Source organism: Mauremys mutica, chromosome 3 (genome assembly GCF_020497125.1).
Source record: "Mauremys mutica isolate MM-2020 ecotype Southern chromosome 3, ASM2049712v1, whole genome shotgun sequence".
Lineage (NCBI taxonomy): Eukaryota > Metazoa > Chordata > Testudines > Geoemydidae > Mauremys > Mauremys mutica.
The window spans coordinates 175966765-175977136 of NC_059074.1; the positions used below are offsets into that span (position 1 = coordinate 175966765).

At 41.0% G+C, this 10372-nt stretch overlaps 1 protein-coding gene across 3 annotated transcripts in view; it reads right to left on the minus strand.

The window, feature by feature from the left end:
- PIGF (phosphatidylinositol glycan anchor biosynthesis class F) overlaps window positions 1-10362 on the minus strand; it is a 47597-nt gene extending 37235 nt beyond the window's left edge. The window contains exons 1-5 of one of the 3 annotated variants that reach the window (XM_045008940.1): window positions 10227-10343; window positions 8473-8600; window positions 7981-8231; window positions 5685-5776; window positions 4368-4484 (exon numbers count right to left, since the gene is read on the minus strand). In XM_045008940.1, coding sequence (XP_044864875.1) covers window positions 4368-4484; window positions 5685-5776; window positions 7981-8208 — 437 coding nt within the window. In that variant the 5' untranslated portion in view covers window positions 8209-8231; window positions 8473-8600; window positions 10227-10343. Of the gene's footprint in view, window positions 1-4367; window positions 4485-5684; window positions 5777-7980; window positions 8232-8472; window positions 8601-10226 lie in introns of all 3 variants that reach the window. The other 2 variants (XM_045008941.1, XM_045008939.1) reach the window with 2 other exon arrangements.
- Between the last annotated feature and the right edge of the window lie 10 nt (window positions 10363-10372).

The following is a 10372-nucleotide window of genomic DNA, read 5'->3' on the forward strand; positions in this document are numbered from 1 at the left end:
CCATACAAATAATTATGTTCAAAACAACATTCAAAAGCTAAACTGAATCCTAGAAAAGAATGGAACTGAGTTAAAGCTGAAATCTAACCTAGCAGAACAGACGAAATCATTGTGGAATGTGTGTCACGAACTCACCTACCGTTTGGCGAGCTAAAACCTCCCAGCACAATGGGGTGGATTGACAACATTTTAGTACTTAGTCTTACTTTATTTTGACTAAAAATACTCAATATCTTTTATTAAATCTTTCAGAGGTTTAATATCTGTTTCCCTATCTACTCTTTAGAGTGAAAGAAGAAAATGCTCTATGCAACTGACCTGAACAGGATGATTAATGACTACCAAAGCCCACACACAGCTTATATGCTAATATAAAGGTCATTACATGTAACTATTACACACAGTATGCTTAATTTTGATCTTCTCTACACTGGTATAAATCAGACGTAACTCCACTTAAGTCAATAGTGATTCACTTAAATGTAAAAACAAGTGTGATCAGACTTTAGCCGGATAGACTTACAGTATGATGTACATAATAAAAATGTGTGTGTAAAGAATTACTACTATCACGTTTGCAGTTTTTAAACTTCAACGTCTCCATCTTCTAATTCAAGTTATTGGTTATCTGGGAGTGGGTTGGCGGATTATGTGACTTTAAACAATCAAAAAGGACTCTGTCCTCAATACCAGCAAATGTAATGATCTACAGTATTTCATTATGCAACAAAGCTGATTTTATTTTCATAATTAGTTTAAATAATGACACCAGAACATTTGAGTTTTCCTATAATGAAAACAGATTTATTTGAAAATTGGAAAAAGATTATTTATAGGCAAAGATCATGTGCATCAAATTTCTGTCTAAGGTCAACTACATTTATGTACAGTTAAATTATAATATCTTGGGTGAAGGTGGTGAGAAGTGTCATTTTAAAGTTCTGTAACTTCAACACTTATCAAGTGAGGAAATGTAAAAGATTATCCCATAGAATTCAGTCCTGGGTCTCTTCTATAAAGGGTGATGATCATGCAACTTGTGCAATGATTTTGCACTGTGGACTAGTGCCCACTTAGAATCAAACTATTTTAAAGATGTGTGAAACTAGATTTTGAACCCTGGACACCAGAAACAAAAAGCTAACTCACTAATCAACTGTACCACACAGATGCTTCATAAGGGAAACAATGACAACCCTAAATTATGGATGTGATAAGTTTGACTCTAAGAATAATGACCTTGTACATTAACTCAGAAAGCCTTATCTTCTTTATAAAAGACTCCAGGACCATGTTGCTTATTGCAATCGTATATCAGAGGGGTAGCCGTGTTAGTCTGTATCCACAAAAACAACAAGGAGTCCAGTGGCACCTTGAAGACTAACAGGTTTATTTGGGCATAAGCTTTTGTGGGTAAAAAACCCACTTCTTCAAATGCATAGAGTGAAAATTACAGATACAGGCATAAATATATATTGGCACATGAAGAGAAGGGAGCTACCTTACAAGTGGAGAACCAATGTTGAAGGCCAATTCAATAAAGGTGGATGTGGTCCATTCCCAATAATTGAGGAGGACGTGTCAACACCAAGAGAGGGAAAATTGCTTTTGTAGTGAGCCAGCCACTCCCAGTGCCTAGTCAAGCCCAAATTGATGGTGTTAAGTTTGCAAATGAATTGTAGCTCTGCAGTTTCTCTTTGAAGTCTGTTTTTGAAGTTTCTTTTGTTGAAGAATAGCTACTTTTAAATCTGTTATTGAATGTCCAGGGAGATTGAAGTGTTCTCCTGCTGGATTTTGTATGTTACTGCTCCTGATATCTGACTTGTGTCCATTTATCCTTTTACGTAGAGACTGTCCAGTTTGGCCAATGTACATGGGAGAGAAGCATTGCCAGCACATCACATTAGTAGATGTGCAGGTGAATGAGCCTCTGATGGTGTGGCTGGGTCCTATGATGGTGTTGCTAGAGTAGATATGGGGACAGAGAAGGCAACAGGGATTGGTTCCTGGGTTAGTGTTTCTGTGGTGTGGTGTGTAGTTGCTGGTGAGTATTTGCTTCAGATTGAGGGATTGTCTATAAGCGAGGATTGGCCTGCCTCCCAAGGCCTGTGAGGGTGGGAAACTGTTTTCCAGGATAGGTTGTAGATCGTTGATGATGTGCTGCAGAGATTTTAGCTGGGGGCTGTACGTGATGGCCTATGGTGTTGGAGCAAATGCAGTTGTATCTTAGCGCTTGGCCATAAACAATGGATCATGTGATGTGTCCTGGATGGAAGCTGGAGGCATATAGGTAAGTATAGCGGTCAGTAGGTTTCCGGTATAGGGTGGTGTTTATGTGACCATCACTTATTTGCACTGTAGTGTCCAGGAAGTGGATCTCTTATGTGGACTGTTTCAGGCTGAGGTTGATGATAGGGTGGAAATTGTTGAAATCCAGGTGGAATTCTTCAAGGGCCTCCTTCCCATGGGTCCATATGATGAAGATGTCATCAGTGTAGTGTAAGTAGAGGAGGTGCACTAGGGGACAAGAGCTGAGGAGGTGCTGTTCCAAGTCAGCCATAAAAATGTTGGCATACTGTGGGGCCATACAGGTACCCATAGCAGTACAGCTGACTTGAAGGTATAAGTTGTCCCCAAATCTGAAATAGTTGTGGGTGAGGACAAAGTCACAAAGCTCAGCCACCAGGTGTGCTCTGGCCTGATCAGGGATACTGTTCCTGACAGCCTGTAGTCCATCCTCGTGTGGAATATTGGTGTAAAGAGCTTCTACATCCATGGTGGCCATGATGGTGTTTTCAGGAAGATCACCAATGCATTGTAGTTTCCTCAGGAAGTCAGTGGTGTCTCAAAGATAGCTAGGAGTGCTGGTAGTGTAGGGTCTGAGGAGAGAGTCCAAATAGCCAGATAATTCTGCTGTAAGAGTGCCAATGCCTGAGATGATGGTGCGTCCAGAATTTCCAGGTTTATGGATCTTGGGTAGCAGATAGAATATCCCTGGTCAGAGCTCTAGGGGTGTGTCCATGTCGATTTGTTCCCATGCAGCAGCAGAGAGTTTCTTGAGCAGATGGTGTAGTTTCTTTTGGTACTCCTCAGTGGGATCAGAGGATAGTGGCCTGTAGAATGTGGTGTTGGAGAGTTGTCTGGCAGCCTCCTGTTCATAATCTGACCTGTTCATGATGACTACAGCACCTCCTTTGTCAGCTCCTTTGATTATAATGTCAGAGTTGTTTCTGAGGCTTTGGATGGCGTTGCGTTCTGTACAGCTGAGGTTATGAGGAAAGTGATGCTGTTTGTTCACAATTTCAGCCTGTGTACATCTGCAGAAGCATTCTATGCAGAAGTCCAGTCTATCATTTCGACCATCAGGAGGAGTCCACGCAGAATTCTTCTTCTTGTAGTTTTGGTAGGAGGGTTCCTGTAGGTCAGTGCTCTGTTCCGTGGTGTGCTGAAAATATTCCTTGAATGGGAGATGGCGAAAGTAGGCTTCCAGATCACCGCAGAACTGTATCATGTTCGTGGGGGTGGTGGGGCAGAGAATCCCCGAGATAAGACAGACTCCTCTGCCAGGCTAAGTGTGTGGTTGGATAGATTAACAATATTGTTGGATGAGTTAAGGGTACCACTGTTGTAGCTCCCTGTGGAATGTAGGAGTTTAGATAGTTTACTGTCCTTTCTTTTTCCTCTGTAGAGAGGTAAAGTGTGCGTTGTAAATGGCTTGTCTTGATTTTGTAAAGTCCAGTCACGTGGAAGTTTGTGTGGAAGTTGGTTTTGCTCCAATCCCTCAGACAGAGACAAACACCCACAAGAGCTCTATCAAGCATTCTTAAAACTACAATACCCACCTGGGGAAGTGAGGAAACAGATTGACAGAGTGAGATGGGTACTCAGAAGTCACCTACAACAGGACAGGCCCAACAACGATCTCCCACCCTGACAGGCCTTGGGAGGCAGGCCAATCCTCGCTTACAGACAATCCCCCATCTGAAGCAAATACTCACCAGCAACTACACACCACACCACAGAAAAACTAACCCGGGAACCAATCTCTGTAACAAACCCCGTTGCCTTCTCTATCCCCATATCTACTCTACCGACTCCATCATAGGACCCAGCCACACCATCAGAGGCTCATTCACCTGCACATTGGTTCTCCACTTGTAAGGTAACTCCCTTCTCTTCATGTGCCAATATATATTTATGCCTGAATCTGTAATTTTCACTCCATGCATCTGAAGAAGTAGGTTTTTTACCCACGAAAGCTTATGCCCTAATAAACCTGTTAGTCTTCAAGGTGCCACCGGACTCCTCGTTGTTTTTATTGCAATCATATCTGTTTATATTGCAAGGAGGAAAAAGAAAAAACTTACCCATTTTTACTGAATACCCTTATCCATGCTTGGAAGTTTGGTCCCAGCATACACAAGCAGTGTAAAGTAGTAAACGTAGATAGGAGTACTGCAAACAGAAACGTCTCAAGCACTGACCTATAAAGGAGAGACATAACAAAATTAACTAAAAAAGATTAGTTAAATGAGTCTAAAGTTTAAAAAAAATGCCAGCTCCATTAGAAAACGTGCACACTAAAACTAATCTAGCAAGAGAAGTTTCTTCTGTTCAGCCTTTAGGAATAAAGGGAAAGGAATACAATATCCCCAGTTAGCCCCATATCCACTAAACAAACTAAAAAATGTAGTAAATCATCTTAAATATTTGGGTCCTGTACAAACTTTAACAGACACACTGGTAATTTGTATGGATAATCACCTTTGAACTAAAGTATCCACTGATTTTTTTACTTTCCCAAACCTTTCATCTTTCTAGTTTGACTGTGGAAGCAGATAATGAGCTTTACCTGCATGATGATGTCATTACTCAGCATCTCAATGCCACTTCCAAACAGCAGCCATGACAGATGCAAAGCAGGTTTCCCCTTATAACTTACATCCCAAATGCTAATATGATAGGAAGAGACAGCAGGACATGGGACATTTATACAACTACAGTAGAAGCTCAGAGTTACAAACTGATGAGTCAACCACACACCTCATTTGGAACCAGAAGTATGCAATCAGCAACAGAAAAGACCTATCACCTCACCCCCACCCCCCCAAAAAAGCAAAATACAGTACTGTATTTAACGTAAACTACTAAAAAAATAAAGGGAACATTTAAAAAAAACTTGACATGGTAAAGAAACTGTTTCTTTGCTTGTTTCGTTTAAATTAAGATGGTTAAAAGCAGCCTTTTTCTTCTGCATAGTAAAGCTTCAAAGCTGTTTTAAGTCAATGTTCAGTTGTAAACTTTTGAAAGAATCATAATGTTTTGTTCAGAGTTATGAACATTTCAGAGTTAAGAACAACCTCCATTCCGGAGGTGTTTGTAACTTTGAGGTTCTACTGTACTGCAACTCTCTCATGCAGTTTTTTTTTCCCCATCATTTTTCCATGTAGATTATAAAACAGAATGAGTATATAGTAAAAGGCAAGTGGTCAGCTGTCTGTTTTTAATTCCTACTAGTGCCTGCCTCAAAATGTATACAGACAATGGGTGAGGTCGTGCCTATTGAAATCAATGGGAATTTTGACATTAACTTCGTTTGGGACAGAATTTAATCCAAAGCCTTTTAACCAATATTTGTAAGGAGCTTTAAAGCTTTTAGGTGAAGATAGGGTTTTCAGACTTACTCTATTAGTGGTGCTCCGTAAAGAACGATAATTCCATGAAACAGTATACATGATATGAAGAAGAACACACAGCATTTTAGAAATTTGGTTACCTAAAAAAATAACACTAAAATATCAGGATAATGATCTACAAATAGTACATTAAGCAATACATATTCTTCATTTTATCAACAGTGTTCCACTGTGCCTGCCTTGGAAACATGCCAATGAAGTTATTACATTGGGCTACGGTTGAAACTAATCATTTAATATACAAGTTTTCCTGTGTTTAGTGTTTTAAAGCACCATCAGCTTAAAAAAATAAAATCACACTTCAGTTTGAAAATGTGTTTTACCTACTGTAGTACTATTACAAATAACACCTACAATAACTATGGCTGAGAAGGAAATCATGAAAAAAAATGTTTCCCAATTTGTTTCCCATGCACCTTTGACAGTACTTTGTGTTGTATGCTTCTTTTATTGGAATGCATCTTCCACCAAGTACCAAGGAAGATTAAAAAATAAACAAAATATTTAAAAAACTGGCAGAGAGACTCAGAGACATCATAGTATATAAAACTATTTTTGACTCCAACTACATTTTAAAACTGACTAGATTTCAAGATGACAGTGCCACTTTCAGAAATGGGTATCTAACTTTCTACAATTCTGTAACAGGGGTTCTCAAACTTTATTGGACTGCGACCCCCTCCTGACAACAAAAATTACTACAGGACCCCAGGAGCGGGGACTGAAACCTGAGCCCGTCCAAGCCCCACCACCCTGAGGGATCAGGATGGCAAAGCCAAAGCCCCACCTCCCCAGGCTGGGGGGCCAAAGCCCAAGAGCTTCAGCATCAGGCAGGGGGCCTGTAACCTGAGCCCTGCCACCCAGGGCTGAAGCTGTCGGGCTTGGGCTTTGTTCCCGGGACCCAGCAAGTCTAAGCCATCCCTGGTGACCCCATTAAAATGGGGTCATGATCCACTTTGGTGTCCCAACCCCCAGTTTGAGAACCGCTGATGTACATAATATTTTTTAAAATATATCATTAATTTTCTAACAATTTAGATGGTTCTCATTTGTTACCTGTTTTTCTTCTGTGGGAGTTTGATGAGCAGTTTTGATTAAAAAAGAACCACCCAAAGCTGAGCGGTTCTATTCAAATCAAGTCACAAAGAAAACTTCCAACATTAGTTAAGTTTCAAGCTCCATGTAAAGTTTTTAGTTGTTTTTTTTCTTCAAGTCACAAACCCTAAAAAGGTTTTTTAAAATAATTTTTGTATCATTTTTTGCCCTTATCAAATAAATCAATGTCACCTAACACCCTATGTTATTGCTTTCAAGATATTTGGCTTGTCAAGCTATTTGAACATCACCAAGTTCTTAATAACAGCAGTCTAATCCCTTGGCTCAGCAACTGAGGTGCAGAAGGAAGGGGGTGTCAAGATGCCTTTGTGCTTCCCCGATCCTGGGCTTGCTGCTACTGGTCCAGACCCCCATGCTAAAATTAATTTCTTGGTGTTCACATTCCCAATACTTCATCTGCAACGTGTAATATTATAGTGTCTTCTATGAAATTGCAGTGCCTGTGGGAGCTGGCTGGTTGTTCACGTGACCTTAACTATCCATTCCAATACTTTCCCAATTAATTTTGCTACGCTTTACCTTCATTTCCATGGGTTTGATTTAAAAAAAACAAACAAACAAAACCACACTTCCAAGATTTTACTGTTTTTCTTTCTCAAATTATTGAGATGTCTTAACAACTATTAACTGCAGAGGAGAACAAACCTCTCCATAATGCTGGCTTAGGCCCTGATCCTGCAGTGACTTGCATTCTCTGCATTCATAGAGTCCCACTGACTTCTGCCAGAGCGGAGCTTATTGGAGGATCATGGTCTTAGGCTATAAACCACCAGTTCTTGAAAACACACTAAGACATATCTCAGCCAGAACCCCTGGGTTCGCTGACAGTGTCAGAGGTAGAAAGATCCCAGTTGGAGTGGAGTTGGCGGCATCAGGACTCCTGGGTCCTCTGACTCTGGGAAGGGTGTGGGGTCTAGTAGTTAGAGTACAGTAATGCTCCCCCCTGAAAACTTCAGTAGAAGAGAACGTTTAACACTGATGAAAATATTGCAAAACTCATTTCAAAAGGTAATACACATTTACTCAGATCATTTACAAAGGCCAAGATTTGACAGCCAAGCACTTGAATGTATTTTGTCCTTTCACTTTCCTAGCTGATTCCTTCAGTAAAAAGATAGTCAATCCTCCCTCAAAGCTACTAGCATTAAGCTAACTATACAAATCTTACCTTGTGAGCAAATGAAATTCTCTTAGAAGATGGATTTGGTTTAAGTATTATATACAAGATTATATTTACAGTAGTTACACAAATAGAACAGATGCACAACCAGATAAGGTGTGTTCCCAAAACTGAGAAGTTCTCCAAGAAGAGAGGTGGAACAATAGTTGTTAGGATAATGGACAAAACAGAGACAATGTGGGCAGACAGCAGTCTCTTTATTTCTGTATCTTTCATGATGTTCTATCTTGAATATCCACCTACAATAAAGCAAACAATATTATTGTAGTTAATTACTGAAAGGCTTAAGAGGGAGGAAAAATATTTTTCCTGGTTAGAATGCATACCAAGATAAACTATGTGCTGTTCTAAAATAGAAAACTCAGTTTAGGAGCAATCATTATGTTTCATTCCAAAAGTTTCAGAATAAAAAAGGCAGCAATAAAATACTTCAAAATTGGTTACCAAATGGTTCAAAAACTGGCTGAACTGAATACTCACACAGCCTAGATGATGCTGATTCACTGCTGATTAATTTGATTTTGAGACAACTAATAAGAACATTTTTGATTTTTTTTTGTACAACATTCCTCTGAAGTGTTTGCAACAACTCTGTGATATACTGGTTCCTATGGTTGAGCACAAAGAGAAAATACATACAAACAAAAATGAAACTCAGCATTTTCATTCTCCATGTGAACAAAAGCACACAGTGTAAACAAAAAGTAATCAAACAGCACAAAAAACGAAAAGCAGATTTGAAAAAAACATATACTTTCATAATTTAAAGTGTTAAAACATGGGGCCATAGAAAAATATATATAAATTATAAATTGATGGAAACCTTTTAAAGAGCTGATGCAATTTTCAACCTTAACTATCCACTTCTAGTCAACCTAAATTTGTAACTGTTTGGGAGGTAGGGCATTCAGATAACTAAGATTTAACCTTTACTACATACAACTAAAAAGAAACTCAAGAACCTAACTCTCCAGCCCACCCTCTCCTGATTTTCTGATATATGGGGAATCCAATTACACAGTCTTGCAAGATACACTGGGGAGGGGAAGGGTTAATATTATTCTGTACTATTCTTTGCAACCTGTAATTGGCAAGGGATTGTGATAATGTTTCCTGCTACAACATCTGATGCATGGGCCATGCTGATGTTTGCATCCCCAGGCAGTGACAGTCTGCACTACAGGCTTTGTGCCATCAGACAATTTGCAGAGAGGCAAAATGTCATGACCTGCCTTCTTCTTAGCCTATGTGCAAGGTGCCTCAGCTGTCATATGACCAGGATTCACCCCCAAATTTGGTCAGCAGCAGGAGCAGCCTATGGAATAGTGCTTCCATATCAGGGGTCGGCAACCTTTCAGAAGTGGTGTGCCGAGTCTTCTAGTCGCTCTGATTTAAGGTTTTGCATGCCAGTAATACATTTTAACATTTTTAGAAGGTCTCTTTCTATGTCTATAATATATAACTAAACTATTGTTATATGTAAACTATTGTTATATGTAAAGTAAACAAGGTTTTTAAAATGTTTAAGAAGCTTCATTTAAAATTAAATTAAAATGCAGAGCCCCTCAGACCGGTGGCCAGGATCCGGGCAGTGTGAGTGCCACTGAAAATCAGCTCACGTGCCGCCTTTGGCGCCCGTGCCATAGGTTGCCTACCCCTGTTCTATATCCTGGGAAATTTCCCACAATCCGGGACTTTGTGAGTAAAATGTTTTGAATGAAAATTCCCAATTTCCCAAGTTGAAACATTTTACTCACAAATTCCCAGGTTCTGGGAAATTTCCCAGGATATAGAAGCACTGTAAAAAACTTTATCTGTGAATTTTTCACCAGATTTGGGAAATTTTTAGCACTAGGTTGGGAAATGTTGGCATCACGATACATAGACGCACTGCTATGGAAGAAAGGAGTCAGGTGGGGGAGCAGCCTGCCGGGGGAAGGAGACCAATGGGGGAGCTGCCTGCGGGGGGAGAGAGACGGGGGGAAGCAGCGGGAGGAAAAGCCGGGGGCGGGGAGGGGAAGCAGCGGGAGAAGAAGCCGGCGCGGGGGGAAGCGGCGGGGGGGGAGGGGAAGCCGCGAGAGAAGGAGGCGGGGGGGAGGTAGCGGGAGAAGAAGCCGGTGGGCGGGCGGGGGGGGGGGGACAGAGACGGGAGGAGAAGCCGGCGGGGGGGGGGCAGAGACGGGGGGAGCAGCCTGGTGGGGGTGGCGGTGGCGGTAAGGCCTTATTCCTCTTACCTGACTCTCACCCATGAGGCAGTGGGCGGGGCTACGCCGAACGCGAGGTCAGAGGTCACGGGGCTCACCTGCCCCTTCGCTCTAGTCTCTGCGTAGGTGGCCGCTCAGCGCGCGTTGCTCAATGCAAAGGAAACAAGCGTTGAGAT